General features: G+C 42.7%; 1 protein-coding gene across 1 annotated transcript; it reads right to left on the minus strand.

The window, feature by feature from the left end:
- Positions 1-374: 374 nt before the first annotated feature.
- LOC119779052 (matrix remodeling-associated protein 8-like) lies at positions 375-16,250 on the minus strand. The gene is made up of 5 exons (XM_038278548.1): positions 16,081-16,250; positions 8,107-8,457; positions 6,133-6,471; positions 4,155-4,256; positions 375-978 (listed from the first exon to the last, which is right to left on the minus strand). The coding sequence occupies exons 1-5, from the start codon at positions 16,109-16,111 to the stop codon at positions 644-646; spliced, it is 1,158 nt and encodes a 385-aa protein (XP_038134476.1). The 5' UTR covers positions 16,112-16,250; the 3' UTR covers positions 375-643.
- Between the last annotated feature and the right edge of the window lie 1,196 nt (positions 16,251-17,446).

Raw genomic sequence — 17,446 nt, forward strand, 5'->3', positions numbered from 1 at the left:
AGGCTTAACATTGTTCCGGATAGCCTCTAAATAACTCTGGGGATGACTGGAGCGGCTCTTGGCCGACCCATCTAGCCGAGGCAAGCGTCTGTTCGGGTTCTGCAGTGGGAGAGGAATCACAGACAGTAGATCGTAGCCAGTCTGTCTTGCGTTCTCTTCCCCTGTGGTGATGTCAGCACCCTGTCCTCTCCACCAGAATCCCTAGAAGGTTAGTAGATTTTCTGGATGTCCTTAAAATCGTTCAACACATCCCAGCCACTAGCTCGTATCACCCTTCCCAGTGGTTATTGTTCCTTCTGTTCAATTGATATTAAAGTTAACCTTAGTTGTATGACCTTCAACCATTTCGAGTATCTATGTATAGCTTTTTGGGTGTCTGTATGCGAAAGATTAAGTGTTTCTGTCTGTCTGTGGGTTTGATAGGTCTTCAAATAACCATAAGCTATAGATAGGTGGGCAGTACCAGAAATCCTGTTGTCATCTGGTGGACCTCCCATGCAGTTTGAACATGTATAATTAATCCATTGTCCTGTGCAGAACGTTCTATGAAGGATGTTGAACTGTATCAGCTGGAGGTTTGCAGTTATGGTCATTTTAAAAATGTTTAGGTAAATTTTACTTAATATCTCTACTGGTATATAAATCAGCACCAACCTTTGACATTCAGCATCACCTGCTTCTTCATCAGTTCCTCTCCTCTCCTGTTGATGATGGAGCAGGTGTAGGTGTTTCTGTCTCTGTATGAGGGGTATCTTATGGTCAGACTGTGGTCTCCAAATTTCAGCAGGTTCTCATTCATCTCTGTTCTTTCTTTATAAGTCTTATGCTGTTCGTTAGGCCCCTCAGGACCTTTTGGATACACATGAACTGTTATTCCATCTTCGTTTGTCCACTTTACTGTAACATCCTTCTGCAGGTAGAACAGATAGCAGGGCAGCAGGACAGACTCTGCTCCTGAATTCACCTCCACCTGGTGAACTGACAGCAAAACATAGAACATTATTAATGTTTAAAAAGAACAGATCTAAACGCATCTGACTGGACCTTCCACTCCTACCCTTTTGTATTTGTCTTATAAATAGAGGGTTTCTCCGCTAGCTGAAAAAAAGGTTTTATTTGTTATAAAGCTCAGTGTTGAATAAAGTCCTGTTTAGATTAAGTCAAGAGGTGTTTAAATGGGCCATTTAACATATATAATTTTGGTTAAGGGATAAGCAACTTTAAAACATTTTGTTTTGGTAATGTAAATGCTGTGGATTCAGTTTTTATGTATAATCCTGCTGTATCTAGTTCATCAACTAGAGGACTCCCTTTTCTTTTGACGTTTTGCTTCGAGTATTTTATATAATTATTACCTTCACTAAGGAGGTTAAGTTTTAGGTGAGTTTGTGTGTGTGTGTTTTTTTTTGTCTTTCTGTGTACAGGAAAAATTGAAAAGTTATAAATGGATTTCAATGACATGTTTATAAGAGGTGCACCTTGGTCCAATAAAAAATCCATACAATTTTGGTGAATATAAAGATTATTATCTGGATACACTGTCCTGATCTTGGCGCTGATGACTGGGTTAATGATTCAGTCCTTTCACCTGTCTAGCTCTGCCCAGTTTCCCATCACAGTTCTTCTGTGTCACGTACTCTAGTCTCTATTTAAACTGCTTGCTCCTAGTCATCAGATTATTCGAGCCTTTGGAGAGAATTTTCTAGCATACCTGTTTGTGGTACAATTGCCTGATCCTGACCCGTTTCGCCTTTGGACTCTGAGCCTGCCTGTTCCTGTTCTGATCTGTTTTCCTGGCCTGTCTTCGGACTCCTGCTTGGTTCTCCCTTTTAACCGAACCTGGAACTTCTTCCTGACACCCTCCTGGATTCCTCTTTGGTACCTCTTCGGACCATAGTCGTCCCTGCAGATCCTTTGTTTTTAATAAACTTTTGAGCAATCATGTTGTCTGTTTGCCTTGAATTCTCCGTTAGAGCCCTGACAGAATAATCTGACAAAAAAAAAACATGGACCCTTCGGCTCTGAGGATAAATCTGAGCGCAGCAAGACGGGAGGAACTGTGGAGGGTGTACGCTTTGCTTTGAGCAGGAGGTCTGGTGCTGCGGGGCGGAGAGGAGGATGTCGGATTTCGGGGTAACAGGAGAAGCGGCACAAGTGATGTTTAAACACTGTCCTCAGACAACATGCAGTAATTTATAAATATTTTAAATCAGGTTGGGATTAGACAGCAGGTGGATCTGGATCTTTACCTCGGTCCGCTAATCCTTGACCCATGCCTTATAGTGTACCCACCAACTTTCATTACAAAGCTACACCCTTGCCACATTATGTACTATTTGGTATGTATCAATGAGGGTGATGAGTGGAAGATGGCATCCAAGAGTCCTACAGGTCATTATGATTATTTGGTCATGCCTTTTGGTCTCACTTAGTCAATGAGGTTCTCAGTGACATGATGGGATATATATATATATTTTTTATCTGGATGACATTATCATCTGACATTACCATAAAAAGAATGTCAGGGCTGTTCTGTTGCACCTCTTGTAGAATCAGCTTTTTGTTTAAGCTGTGAAAGGTGAATTTCATGTTGAAACTTTGTAATTCCTGGGTTTTGTGGTGTCTCCTGATCAGATTTCTATTGACCCCACAAAGGTGAGTGCACTTACCAACTGGAGTCGGGGTGGTCCTCAGTCAAAAAGCCAGGGGTGGCAAGATTTATTCCTGTTCTTTTTTGTACGGGACTTTCAAGCACAGAGAGGAACAATGATGTGGGAAATCAGTACCTGCTGGCGGTTGAGCTGGCTTTGGTGGAATGGAGACATTGGTTGGAGGGGTCCAAGATTGCCTTTCTGGTTTGAACTGATCATAAAAATTTGGAATACTCTAATATCTTACATACACAGGACCAAGAATGTTTAACCACATGCTCTGTCCAGGGCTTTTGGACAATGAGAGTTTCAGTGGTGCAGATAAGTATGTGTTATCTGAGTCTATAAGATATTCTATCACAATGGTTGATCTAGAGGAGGAAGTCAGAGAGGCTCTCTTTAATCATCAAACACCGAAAGATTGTCCTAATGAATGTCTGTTTGTACCTGTCAAGATAGAGGGTGCTAGAGTTCTGTCACAGTTCCCGCTTGTGTTTCTAAGACAATCAAAATTTTTCGGCACAATTTTGCTGGCCTTCTCTGTCCTCAGACATATGGGACTTTGTGGCAGCTTGCCCCCTTTGCAATCAGTCCAAGATGTCCAGAAGACCTCCGTCTGGTTTTCTAGGACCTTTAACTATCCCATCTCGACCATGGTGTAAAATTGCAATGGATTTCATTACAAGGTTACCCTATTCGGGGGGGTAACACTGTCATCCTCACAATCATTGACAGATCGCTGCCCCAACTCCATTCCGCTAAAGAAAAGGGGATGATCCTCACTTGTGAGGTGTTCTGTCTCCATGGTCTCCTGACAGACAGTCTCCAACAGGGGACCCCTATTGTGTCTATGTCTGCAGAGATTTCTGCTCTTTGTTGGGGATCTCTGTGAGCCTGTTGTTGGGTTTTCACCGCCAAATAGATGGTGAGACAGAGCGGGCCAATTGGGAGACTGAAACCAAGTGATGCATTTTGTGTGATTCTGTTCGCACCAAGTGGGCCAACCAACTTTCTTTTGGTCGAGCATGCTCTCTTTGTTTTATGTTGTGTTTGGGTTTCAGCCACCGGTGTTCACCATTCAGGAAAGACATTCTAAAGTTCCATTGGCCCATTTATCTGCTCTTAGCTGCCAGCAAGCCGGGCATAGGGCCAGAAAAGCAATTTGCAGTACATTGGTTAGTCAAGCCAAGGCTGCTAACTGCTGGAGAGTTCTGGCACCCGAATACTGGGGAGGCCAGAAAGTTTGGCTCTTCACCAAATATCTGCCTGTGAGGTTGGAGAGTAGGAAGCTGGCACCTCATTTCATCAGGCCATTTCCCATTACTAAAGTGTTGAACCTGGTGGCTGTCCGCCTCCAGCTCCCTCTTTCCATGAAGATCCATCCTATTTTCATGTGTCCTGGGTTAAACCTCTAGTCACTTCCAGGGTTTAATGGTTCATTCCATTTAAGAAGTAAGAGAGCAAACGTTTGCTCTCAGCATTTATCACTAGAACAAGACTCACCTGTTCTGAGATAGAATTGGTAAAGAAAGAATCCTCCTACAGCAGCGACCGACAAAAGAGGCACAAAAATAATAAGAACCCAGGCCCATGTTGGAAATGTCTCTGTAAAAACATCACAATATAATTAATATAATAAACACACATTGTTTCACACTTCTTTGACTTCTATTCATACTGAATTCATTTCTATGGACTAACCTAGACCCTAAACCTGACCTAAACTCAATTCACTCCTAAGTCTTAAACCAAACCCCCACTCAAGAAAACTTCCCATAGGGACCAGTCATTGATCCCCACAAGCACCTTTACGTCCCCAAAATGCAGGGATGGGACTAACGGCGTTGAAAGTAACGGCGTTACTAATGTCGTTACCTTGTTTTAGTAATGAGTAATCTAACTAATTACTTTGACTGTAACTATAACGCAGTTACCATTGCAGACACCCCGTTACTGCGCGTTACTCAGGTCGCTCAATGAACCTTTTTTCATGATAGGACTCGTGCGCGCCTTGTCATGAGAGAGGGGAGGATGAGAATGGCTGATGTATAGTGAGATTCCGTCTGTCAGTTGGGTAGGTGGGTGTTTCTGCTGGTGGGTGTTAACGTACAGCACACACAGAGAGATGGAGAGTCAGGAGGACTCCAGCAGCAAAACAGCGTTTTCCTGATGGAAATACCGCTGTTACGTCGAGCTGCGTTTCCCCATCAGATACGGTTTCCCCTGCATCTCCGCACAGCGCAGGCGGCACGATTCACCGCGCATGCTCGCTAAAGGCGCGCAACAGTTGCCCTGTGCTCGCGCCACAGGAGAACTATGGAGAGCGTGAAGGATCAAATGATATGGATGGATGGATGGATGGATGGATGGATGGATGGATGGATGGATGGATGGATGATGGATGGATGGATGGATGGATGGATGGATGGATGGATGGATGGATGGATGGATGGATGGATGGATGGATGATGGATGGATGGATGGATGGATGGATGGATGGATGGATGGATGGATGGATGGATGGATGGATGGATGGATGGATGGATGGATGGATGATGGATGGATGGATACTTTTCAACCTACTGTATTTTTTATTTTAAACATTATTTGATGGCCTTTGTGGCAGGGATGGAGATCCATATTTTATGTCACACACAGAGTATAGATCTAGATAGATAGATGTTGCAGTATCTATAACAACCCAAACACACAGGATTTCAGAATTAGACATCCACAGTTATTAATTTCATTCACTCACCAGATCTGAATGCCCTGTTAAGAAACTTCCCATGGCGTTCCCCCCCTGATGTCATTGACGTTGAGTTGCAATAAATGCTAAACTCTCTGCAGGTTCTTGTCTTTGTTGTCCGCTCTATTCAGCTGGCTTTGGAAACACACGGCGAGAAGGTGGGGGCCGGGTGGGGAGGGTTACGGGGCGAGAAACGCAAAAGTAACGCAATAGTTACTTTTACTAGTAACTAGTTACTTTTATTGTGGAGTAACTCAGTTAGTAACTCAGTTACTTTTTGGGAGAAGTAACTAGTAACTATAACTAATTTTTTATCTTTTTCAAAGTAACGTGCCCAACACTGCCAAAATGTAGCATTTTCCTGGGAAATTGTCCACACAGAATAATAAAAACATGGACACACACACATATTAATATGTAAATTGAATGAAGTGATGAAATATAGATACTTAAATAAAAACAGCAGCTATGAAGTACTATCATCGTTTCCATGTGGACATCATTTGCAAGCGTTTTCCCTCTAAAACAGATGGTAGCAGCAGTAATACTCTTAAATGAAATGTTCTAACACATCTTACAATCTCATATATTACATATTTTGTCTCTAATCCTTTGGGCAAACTATCCCTTTAAACTTATTCAAATAAACAAATAATAAACTTTTTATTTCACAGCACACACTGTGCTACAGATTTTTATCCTTTTTCTAACAGCCTTATGAACAGCTCTGACCTTCTGTGACGTGATGCAGAACGACTCTCTGTCTTAGGATGTCCTGGTCTCTGTAGATGGTGCAGATGTAGCTTCCACTGTCTCTCTCTGTGGGATACTTCAGGGTCAGACTCAGGTCTCCAGTCTGCAGCAGATCTACGTTCATCTGTGTGCGACTGCAGTAAAGATCTTCCTGTCTTTTGTAGTGGTGACTTGTATTTGGAAACACGTGAACGAAGCCAAAATATGGCTCAGAACGAGTCCACTCCACCTGCGTCTCCTTATTCAGGACAGCTTTGGTTCTACAGGGCAGAATAACAGACTCCGCCTTTTCCTTCACCTTCACCTCAGTGAGGCTGTCTGAGGGAAAAAACACAACATAAAAATTCACATACTGCTAACATCTACTTTACTTTTATATTAATACGAGTTTTAATGTCCACTAACATCTGCCTAGTATTTATTTTCTTTAGGGCAAACATCTGGTTGGCTGATTGTAAGCAATGAAGAAATATAAGGCTGGAGTAAATCCAGAGAGGAGATAGTAGAAGCTGGTAGTTCATCTTCAAAGGAAATAACCTATTTTTTGTATCTGCACCAGAGGAACTAGACATAAAGAGAAAAGAAAAGGAACAATAATTGTTCAGCTGTCCAAAATTCATATTTTGAATTTTGGACTCCGGGTTTCTTGTTTGTTTTTTTGGACTTTTTTTTTTATTTTTGGATTCTTGGTTGCCTGTTTGTTTGGACTTTGTTTTTTCAGTTACTCTACATTAAATCAACCATAAATCACCTCTGCCTGCCTGCCTCTGGTTTTGGGTCCTCAAACCACAAACAAATCCTGACAGAAGGACCCAGCCAAGATGGACCCAGCAGAGCCACAACAGGTACAGGTAACTGAATTTCTCAAACTCCTAAGACAAACGATAGACAATCTTTCTTCCATCTCCAACTGCTGAAAAAATACTCAATGAACTCCTAAGATATCCAGAATTCCAGACCTTCTACCATCAAGCAGGATACATAGCTCAGGTTAAACGGAACATTCAGGACACCTACGCTAAGCTTTTCAATAAATCTTCCTCCAGGTGTAGGAACCGCCGCCGGGGAAAGAAGGCCACTCCCTCTCCGGCGGGTCAGCCCGACGCCACCTCCTCTCCTCCGGTGGGTCAGCCAGCAGCTAGCCTCAGTCCCCTTCATCACCAGATCCCGGTTCAGAGCCCTTCAGCGGGCCAGTTTCCTTAGCTCCAGAGCCCATTAGCGGTCCAGTTTCCAGGGACCCCTGAGCAAGCCCTGTGCCGTCCAGAGACCCCTGAGTACGTTTATGAAGAGGTCTCAGAGTTAGAGCTTGGTGGGAGTGCCTCTCCAAGAGCCCTCAGTGGGCGCTCCAAGCCCCCTAGAACCCTCAGTGGGCGCTCCTCGCCCCCTCAGAGGCTGTTCCTGAGCCGCAGTGGGCGGCCCCCTCCGAGGTTGTTCTTGAGCCGCAACGGGCGGCCCCCTCCATGGTGGTTTCTGTGCCGCCGTCAGCTGCACCCTCCGAGGATGTTCCAGTGCCACAGTGTTCCAATTGCTGAGACAGCGCCCCCCCAGCGCAGTTGCAGCTTCTTCAGAGACGGCACCACCCAAGGTGGTTGCAGCTGTTTCAGAGACACCGCCCCCCTAGGTGGCTGCTGCTGCTGCATCAGAGATGGCTTCCCCCAAGGCGGCTCCTGCAGCAGCACAGACTGCGTCCCCCTCCTAGGCTGCTGCAACAGAGACCGCGTCCCCCTCCTATGCCGCTGCAACAGAGACGGTCTCCATCTGAGGTCCTCCTTCGTCACCGCCCTCCCCCAGAGGTCCTCCTTCATCTCCGGCCCCACGGCCAGCTTCCAGAGACTCTGCCTCGCCCCCGGCCCCTCGGCTGCGCTTGTATATTCATAAAATACAGGTAAAATATCACGACACCAGTTATTTCTAAATTTGCTGAAAATATTAAGTCTAATTTCCTTTGCTGACCTTTGACCTCCAGCTGAACCTGTGTCAGTTTTAGCTCTACTCTTCCATCAGAGATGGTGCAGGTGTAGTTTCCACTATCAGACAGGTGAGGTTTTCTCAGAGTGAGGCTGAAGTTTCCAGTATCTAGAAGGTCAGGATTCATCCAGGTCCGTTTTCTGTAAAGCTGGTTCTGGTCTGAATGATCAGCTCCTTCTTCTCTTTGTCGGTGGATGATTTTAGGGTTGAGATCATTTCGAGTCCATAAAACTGAGGGGTTGACTTCAGGTATATCATCTGAGTACCGGTAGGGCAGCTGGACAGACTCCGCCCCTTCATGCACCTCTACTATCCCAGCCAGGGAATGATGGGAAACTGTGGAAAAACAAACTTAAAATTTGATCAGGACAGGCTTTTCTAAAAAAAACAACAACAAGAGGTCTGCTGAGAAGGAAGAACACAGAAGAAGGAACATCGTCATTCCAGATGTTGCTGGAGACTCTAAAAAATTCAGGAGGATTTTCATCCAGCATCAAATCCCTGTACATTTCAAACCTAGCAACACCCTGAGACAAAAACTGGTTCACCCCAAAGACAAAACACCCAGAAACAAGACTGACGGCGTGGTTTACGGTGTTCAGTGTAGTGAAGAGTGCACAGACCTGTACATTGGACAGACAAAGCAACCACTGCACAGGCACATGGCTCAATGCAGGAGGGACAACTGCTCAGGTCAGGACTCAACTGTTCACCTATACCTGAAGGCTAAATGACATTCGTTTGAGGACAACAGCGTCCATATTCTGGCCAAGAAGATAGATGGTTTGAGAGAGGGGTTAAGGAATTACTCTTTGTTAAGCTGAAAAAAACCATCTCTCAACAAAAAAGGTGGTCTTAATTCAATTAAATTCTATTCAGTTTATTTCTATAGCTCCAATTCACATCATGTCATCTCAGGTCACTTTCCAGTTCACCAGATCATCCAGTCAGATTGATTCTTGGTTTTCTATCTAAGGAAAACCAGCTGATTGCATCGACTCATTGACTCTTCAGCAATCCCTCACACTAAGCATGCTTGTAGCGACAGTGGAGAGGAAAAACTCACTTTGAACAGGAAGAAACCTCCAGCAGAACCAGGCTCAGTGTGAGCGGCCATCTGCTGAGGCCCACCGGGGTTCAAGGAGACAGAAGCAGACATAGAAAAAGAAGCATAGATACAAAAGGCAACTGTCAACCAGCTCCACAGGCGGCCCCGTCCAGGAAACACACAGCCAGGCAGACGAGCTCCGAGCCAGCTCCCATGTCAGAGGATGAAGAGAGCACATCCAGTTAGTCACAGTCAGAGAAACAGGACTACACTGGAAAACAGGCCAAGCTCCAACATCTAGAAACAAAGGAACAGACCAGATGAAGCTACTATGAGAAAAAGCAGTTATTCTTTTCATTTTCATCAGAACTCTGGCTGCAGCATTTTGGATCAGCTGAAGGCTTTTAACTACAGTTTGTGGACTTCCTGATAGTAAAGAATTACAATAGTCCAGCCTTGAAGTAACAAATGCATGGACTAGTTTCTCAGCATCACCCCTGGACAGGAGATTGCTCATTTTTGCAATATTCCTCAGATGAAAGAAGGAAATTCTAGAAACCTCTTTGATCTGGGATTTAAATGACAGGTCCTGATCAAAAATAACACCAAGATTTTTTACTTTATTATCTGAAATCAGTTTAATCCCATCCAAATGAAGTGACTGACTAATCAGTTTCTTTTTCAGAGACTCTGGTCCAAAGACTATAACTTCTGTTTTGTCTGCATTCAGAAGCAGAAAGTTAAGAGTCATCCAGGTTTTTATGTCTTCAGACATGCCTGTAATCTATGTAATGCTATGATGAGCTCTAAAGCCAGACTGAAACTCTTCAAAAAGTTCATTATGGTGGAAGTGATCGCACACTTGTTTGGCAACTACTTTCTCAAGAATTTTGGATAAGAAAGGAAGATTGGATACAGGTCTATAATTGACCAAGTCATCTGGGTCAAGAGACGGTTTCTTAAGCAGAGGTTTAATTCCAGCAACCTTAAAAGCTTTAGGTACATATCCCTGTAACAGAGATAGATTAATCACATCTAGAATGGAGGAGGAGATCAAAGGGAATACCTCCTTAAATAACCTGGTTGGAACTGGATCTAACATCCAAGTTGAAGGCTTAGATGAAGACAATAATTTTGCTAACTCTGAAAGTTCAACTGGATCAAAGCAGTCTAAACCCGGTTCAGTTTCCATGACTACCTCAGATGCTGCCTCACCCTCCAGAGACAAACCAATCGCAGATAGAGGAGTGCTAATGGTCTTATTTTTAATAAAATCAATCGTATTTATAAAGAATCCCATAAAATCATTGCTGCTAAGAGCAGGTGGAATGGACGGTTCAACAGAGCTATGGCTCTGGGTGAGTTTGGCAACTGGATTAAAAAGAAATCTAGGATTATTCTTATTCTCCTCTATTAATGAGGAGAAGTATGCTGCTCTTGCTTTACAAAGGGTCCTCTTATATAGCAGTAAACTATTTTTCCAGGCTAGGTAGGATTCCCTTGGGCATATAGAGAATCATTTACTCTCTAGTTTCTTAGAATTTTGCTTCAAAGTGCGTTGCTCTGCAATAAACCAGGGAGCCATCTTTCTATTTCTAAAATTTTTCTTTTTCAAAAGGGCTGCGTTGTCTAAGGCAGTACACAGAGAAATAGCAACTCCATCACCTTTGGAGGGGAATAAACTAATCTTTTGCACTTTGCAGCACTGCTCAGCGACACAGAGGAGAGAGAAAGTGAAACAGATTCTTTAAAATTCATAAATGCACTATCTGATAATGATGTGTGTAGTGGCAATCTCTCTTCATTTTCCAAAATACCACTTAGAGCTGCAGACAAAGTAAGTTCTTCACTTGCAAGACATGACAAGTTCTTCAAGTTTTGATGTCTTTACTTAGAAATAAAAGGGTTACAAAATCAGAAGGCGCACGGTAAGAAAACGTTATGCTCCCATGCCTTGCGCAGCTCAGCCAAAACAGGCCCTGCACGTTTTCATATTCTGTCTTTTCTGCTTTATGGCTCTTACAATCTGCTAAAGTGAAACCTTCTTTTTGGGGAAGGAGAACTCTGATAAAGTAATACTGAAGGTTATTAAAAAGTGGTCAGAGAGGACAGGGTTGTGACTGGCAGTGCCATGTCTCAAAGATGAAAGAGCAGATCAAACAGAACAAGACTGATCACTCATGTGTACATCATTTACAGATACATTTAATGGGGAACACCATTTTTTTTTTTACATTGGGCCCTTGATTTAATGTTATTCCATCATGTTCTACTCACGCATATGAGTTTTGTGTCATTTGGAGCCGTTCTGAAGATATTCGGTTAGGTTATATCCAAGTAACCTCTTCCTATGGGCAACGAACATCAATGCGCTGCCGGCTACCGTTCATTCATCCTGTCCGCTGAACTGCTGCTAGTTTTCCTTACATGTCTGGAAGATGTCTAGTGCTGCTACCACAGATGATCTCGCTCTCCAGATGGAACTGAATGATTCAGATTAGCTATCCCAATGAATAGAAGGGGTAGGGCATGTCAGGAATCCAGTTTGTGTGATCTCTTTTTGTGTTTCCTTTCCTCCTCCACCAGGCGGCGCCCCGTCCTCCTTGGGTCTCCCTGCACACCTGCAGCTCGTTGCCTCATTACCTGTGGAGTGCTCTTAAGCTGCTGACTGCCACTAGCTCGAGGCCAGAGTGTTTGCCAATACTGGGCTCTCTAGCCATGCTTAGTTTAGCAGAGTCTAACCTGAGTCTTTGTTTGCCAGTTTTGGATTCTCTAGCCAAGCTGAGTTTTTCTGAGTCAAACTGAGTTTTTGTCAACGCGAGTCTTAGCTTCATTTTTTGTCTTTGCCTCTCAGCAGGAAGTCAACCTGCAAACTGGATTTGTTCAGACCTTCTCTCTCTGGAAGGATCAACTGAGCTTCTAACTGAGCTGGGGATCCAAACAGGAAGTTTGGATCAACTTTCCCCAAGAGGTCGTTTGAGCTTCACACCAAGCAATGGTTTCTTCTTCACTACAGCCCATTCAGGTACTGCAGGAAATCTGAGTGGCAGTCAGCTTCTCCATTCACCAAGGAACAACCGCAGTCTGAGTAACCCATCACCAAGCAAGACAATCTCTGGAACATCCTCTCAGTATGGATTCCATAAAGGACATCTTTCCCTGGAGAATCCCTGTTGAGCAGTGCTCAGAGCAGCACTGGATTCATCACTTTATTCCTAAAATAAACCTATTTTTCAACTTTTCCCTGGTCTCTCTGTTTGGTCTTCTGCATCTTGGGGTCAGACCAGGGGAGGATCTAGGATCCTAGGAGATCAGGGGCTTAGCCCCAAGGGTGAAGATGAGAGAGTAGACTTTCTTCTAAATCCCGTTCTAATGTAAAATATGATAGATTACTGGATTAAAGAAATTTCTACTATACTACATGCTATCACACATAACAATTCCCCCTCGATTACATGGGAAGAAATTAATTCACCTGCAAGTCTTTAACTGTGTTTATCACTCTCTTCATCAACAGCAAACTCTGTGGATTTGGTCAAATTTGATCATTATTTGCCAAAGTTATCAGAGGGAAATCATATATTTTAGCCGCCTGATAGAATCCGTTTCCCCATAACATGGGAAAAAAAATAAACAAATCCAGTGAAACTGTCATTATTTTTCATATATCATGTTTAAAACATTTATTATTTTATATTTTTAAATCCAAAATAGTTGTTGGATTATCTTTATTTAATGTATTTTAATTCTCAATTCCAAATGTCTGCAATAGCATTGCTGCAGACATTTGGAATTAAGAAACATCTTCAAACTTGGAAAACAATGTCCAGGGGTTTTGGTTTGAACTTTTTTTTTTTATATTTATGAATTGTTAGATAAACATTTAAACAGAAATATATTTCATAAAGATAATCAAAGGGGGAACGGATTCTATCAGGGGGCTAAAATATAGGATTCCCCCCTCATAACTTTGGCAAATAATGATCAAATGTCACTAAATCCAGAGGATTTGTTGTTGATGAAGAGGAATAAACACAGTTAAAAATGTGCAGGTAAATTAATTTCTTCCCATGTTATGGAGGAGGAACAGATTATTTCAGGCAGCTGAAACATCAAGTCTCTCCTCCTCCCGTATCTTTGGGAAGTAAAAAGCATCTGTTTCCAGATTCTCAAAAATTGTTTGTGTGATATCATGTAGTAAACTGGGAATGTCCTTAATCCAGTAATCTGTCATATTTTACTTTAGAACGGGATAAATCAGAAAGTCTACACTCTCATCTTTTCAGGAATATTTGTGTCCTGCTATCAGCCAGTTTCCATCCTCTGATATCAGCAATGAAAAATGATTAATACTCACTACTGTTGGAAAACTGTTTGGTGACTGACTTTTATTTCTGTCAGGTTTAAGTGACAGAAGTTGGAAAAAGACGATTTTCTTGGCGTTTAAAATAACACAAAATAGCTTTAAAGCACCTCGTCTATTTATTTATTTTACAATTTTGTAAACAACAGCTGCTGATTAAACTGGATGTTGCAACCGTGACGTGATTATAGCTGATTTTAGCGAGAAATCGATCAGACGCGTCGTGAAAATGCTCCCATCCGCCATGTCCGCCTCTCTGGCTTCAATGCGATTCCCGAAATAAGGTGAACAGAATTTCATACACCACCGGGACGAACAACGTCTGGAAGTCAGTCAGAGCTTCACATCCCTGGAACATCAGTCTGTTTAGCAACAGCCATTGGTGAGAACTTCTTCTTCTGCACGGGAATGCTACGGGCTGCTTTCCTGCCTTTGCTGCCACCATCTGGTGAAATCCAGTACTGCACATTTTACTCAGATCAGCTCAGAAGCGAGATCTGGGGCTCTAGGGGAAACATCCGGGGCTGCAGCCCAAGTAGCCGCCCCCTAGATCCGCCACTGGGTCAGACCTTAGTTAAATCATGACAGAGCATAGCCGCCTGTGGCCCGGGCTGCCTGTCACAACTCCAGTCCGACGCACGGATGATGTCATACATACGCCGCTTTGTTTAAAAAAAATATAACTTTAGAAAATTAAACGGCAGATGTCTGGGGGACAGGGATTCGCCTAAATGTTGTGAATGCTGCCGTACCATAAAGAATAAATGATGAACAGTTCCTTCAAGTCGTTGCCCATAGGAAGACGTTACTGGATATAACCTAACGGAATATCTTCAGAACGGCTCCAAATGACACTAAACTCATATGGGAGAGTAGAACATGAAGGAAAAATGGAAAATCAAGGGACCAATGTAAAAAAAAAAATGGTGTTCCCCTTTAAAACTGGGAGGCCAATTAAGCTAATTAACTGATTAACCGGAGTGTGGTTCCCAATGGGTTAGCAACATGGACGGGTTGGTGGTGACCAGTAGGCAGAGATCCACGACTACAGTTCTGCGTCCCGTTATCCAATCACCTGGCTGCTCAGGCACTTTTGGAGGACTACTACATGGGGGTGTCACTGGTCTTGGTGGCTCCAGGCACTTAACAAGAGGCCTTAAGCCGGAATTTTAATTCTGAGACCCTCGCCTCCAAAGCTACACAAATACTACAGTTACAAACCAACCACATCTAAGCCAGCATTGCTCCCAGTTTTGGGAGTCATGGAGCTATGGATGGCGATTGGTTGCTGTCCGCAGAGTTTAAGATAAGGTGAGATAATGTTCTGGAAAGCAGTCAGGAGCAGCAGGGAAGTTAGAGAATGAACTGCAGTAGAGAGAGAGTCAGAACTTGAAATAAAGAATTACAGAGGGAGATCAGAGGAGGACAATGGTAATCAAAGTCCGTTGAACAGTATGCACCAGACCGGAGGGAGGCGGCGGCTGGCCTACACTAAGAGAGGACAACAAAAATGCAGGCTAAATGAAGTTTTTCTTTAAGCAACCTAAAAACCTCTTAAGAGTATTCCCTACTTCATCATGTATCAACATTATTGTCTCTGTCTTCCATTTTCAATGAAAAAAAGTTTGTCTTCGCTGCCCTCCCTCAAGATCCGTGTCACATTGAGATCTAGTCCCTGTTTGGTTTTGTAATAGCAATAAAAACAAAAGTTAATCATTTCTTCGCTGTATTCACCAAAAACTTGCTATTCGCCTCATTAGAATTGCGACCTTGACCTTGCTCTGCCTCACAGTGCTCATGAGCCACAATCTACATAAGGGTAACATGTAAAGCTTTTGCTCCGGCTGCAAAATTCACCATAAGAGGTGTGTTCCCACTAATATTCTTGGTTGTCTTTGTAAGCAAAGACATTTAAATAAAGTTCTTTAACAGTAATAAAAACAGAAATAACATGCAGATTTAAAAAAAAAATTGGAACCATGCATGAAGTACTGCAAAACAAAGGGAGAGATGGAGAATGAGGCAGAATAATATAGGAAACCAAACTTAATCGAAGCATATATATAATGAGGGACAATATGTCCTGATTAAACTCAGGTGAGTTAATCAGGAAATAATTTGAGGCAGGTTGGAGAGGAGAGACTGAGGAAGGGAGCATTTGGAGCAAAAGTGGGGAACACAGAGGCTTCTAACCAACCTGACAAAACACTGAACTGATAGAAACTGATCCAAATCCAAATCGCAATCCAAAAAACAAAACAAAAAAGAACAAAAACTAATAAGGAAGTACCCGTGGGGTCACAATTAGAAACATAAAAACTAAAATCCAAGCCTCTGATTTGGAAATTTGATGACAGAAAATGTAATATCTGAACATTTCTGACATTTTCACAGATGCAGTGGATTAATGTTGGATTCAAGAAATTTCCAAACAGAACAAATGGCAGAGGAACAGTGTCGCACATTTCAGATCATCATTCAATATGCAGACGCTACAAAAAGGTATTGAAATTCTCCTGTGGTTAATTTGAACAGAAGCTGATCTTACCGTAAAGAAAGATCCCAAACACCACCAGCATCTTTATCTCCCTGTCAGGAACCAACAAGATCAAACTAAGAGAAACTTAAAAACTCCTGGAGGACATCAACTCCAACTGTTGATCATCATGGAACTCCTCGCTGTCTCCAAAACCTACAGGGCTGGCAGTTCCCACATGAAGGAGCTTGAGTGAAGAAGGATTTCCTCATAGTTTCACATTAAAAGTGAGCAACACGTCAACAACTAAGAGGGAAGATTTAATCATCTGATTAACCTGTTCATCCAGTTTCATGTTTATCTTTCGATGTTGGCAGTGTTATATGCAGGGCTTGTTTCCTGTTTGCTCTATGGCGTGTGGCATCGAGGCTGCCAGGTCCCTATCATACGTTGATTCCAAAATAATCATATTCTTCCCAGATTCACAGAAATGAATTCTTCCCACTCATGTTTGTGTTGCAGTCCATTATTATGGGATGCATAAAAAAAAACACTTCTTATATTTGCCACCCTTACATTGCAAGACCCACCTGTTCTACCAGAAATCCAAAATTTCTTAAAGCCACAGTGTGTAATTTTCAGCTACATCTAATAGTCCGACTGCAGACTACAGGGACATTAACCCTGAGCTGCCGTAGTGCAAAAGATGTCTGTCTTTACATATGCTAATCCACTCTGATGTAATTATAAATAACACTTTCAAAGACAAATACAAACGTAAAGATGAGACTCTCAGTTCATACGATATAATAGATATACATATAGAGGTTATCTATACCATTTATCCCAGTAAATCCCTGTTATTATTACATACTGTTGTTGGGGTTTTGGGATTAGGGTTCCTTCCTCATGCTCAAAGGTTACCTGCGGAGTACCACAGGGATCTGTGCTAGGACCAATTCTCTTTACTTTATACATGCTCCCAATCGTTAGAGTTATTACACAGCATGGGATTAATTTCCACTGTTATGCTGATGATACCCAGCTATATCTGTCTATAATCCAGATGAAGCTAACCTATTACATAGATTACAGGCATGTCTTGAAGACAGAAAAACCTGGATGACTCTTAACTTTCTGCTTCTGAATGCAGACAAAACAGAAGTTATAGTCTTTGGACCAGAGTCTCTGAAAAAGAAGCTGATTAGTCAGTCACTTCATTTGGATGGGATTAAACTGATTTTTCTTCCTCTCTCCTCAGCGGGGTTGGACGGCAGGTGCTCTTCATCTAGCTGATTACCACCCTTCTTAAGGAGCGTGAACCAGGAGGAGGTCGTCAGTTCGTTAATGCTCCTGCGTCATACTAACTGATCCTTAACCAAGCCTTGCTTCTAAAATGTAACCAGATCCTAACCCCGCTCTTTGTTTGCTCCTTCTC

The sequence above is a fragment of the Cyprinodon tularosa genome, unplaced genomic scaffold, assembly GCF_016077235.1.
Source record: "Cyprinodon tularosa strain WSP-4 unplaced genomic scaffold, ASM1607723v1 ctg1419, whole genome shotgun sequence".
NCBI lineage: Eukaryota > Metazoa > Chordata > Actinopteri > Cyprinodontiformes > Cyprinodontidae > Cyprinodon > Cyprinodon tularosa.

What these genes read in the sequence shown, in the direction of transcription:
- LOC119779052 (XM_038278548.1), bottom strand. Translation starts at nt 16,111, where the DNA reads ATGCTGGTGGTGTTTGGGATCTTTCTTTACG. An exon ending in TCTGCATCACGTCACAGAAG is followed by an intron (nt 4,257 to 6,132) that starts GTCAGAGCTGTT and finishes ATGTTTTTACAG; the next exon opens with AGACATTTCCAACATGGGCC. An exon ending in CCAATTCTATCTCAGAACAG is followed by an intron (nt 979 to 4,154) that starts GTGAGTCTTGTT and finishes TTTTGCTGTCAG; the next exon opens with TTCACCAGGTGGAGGTGAAT.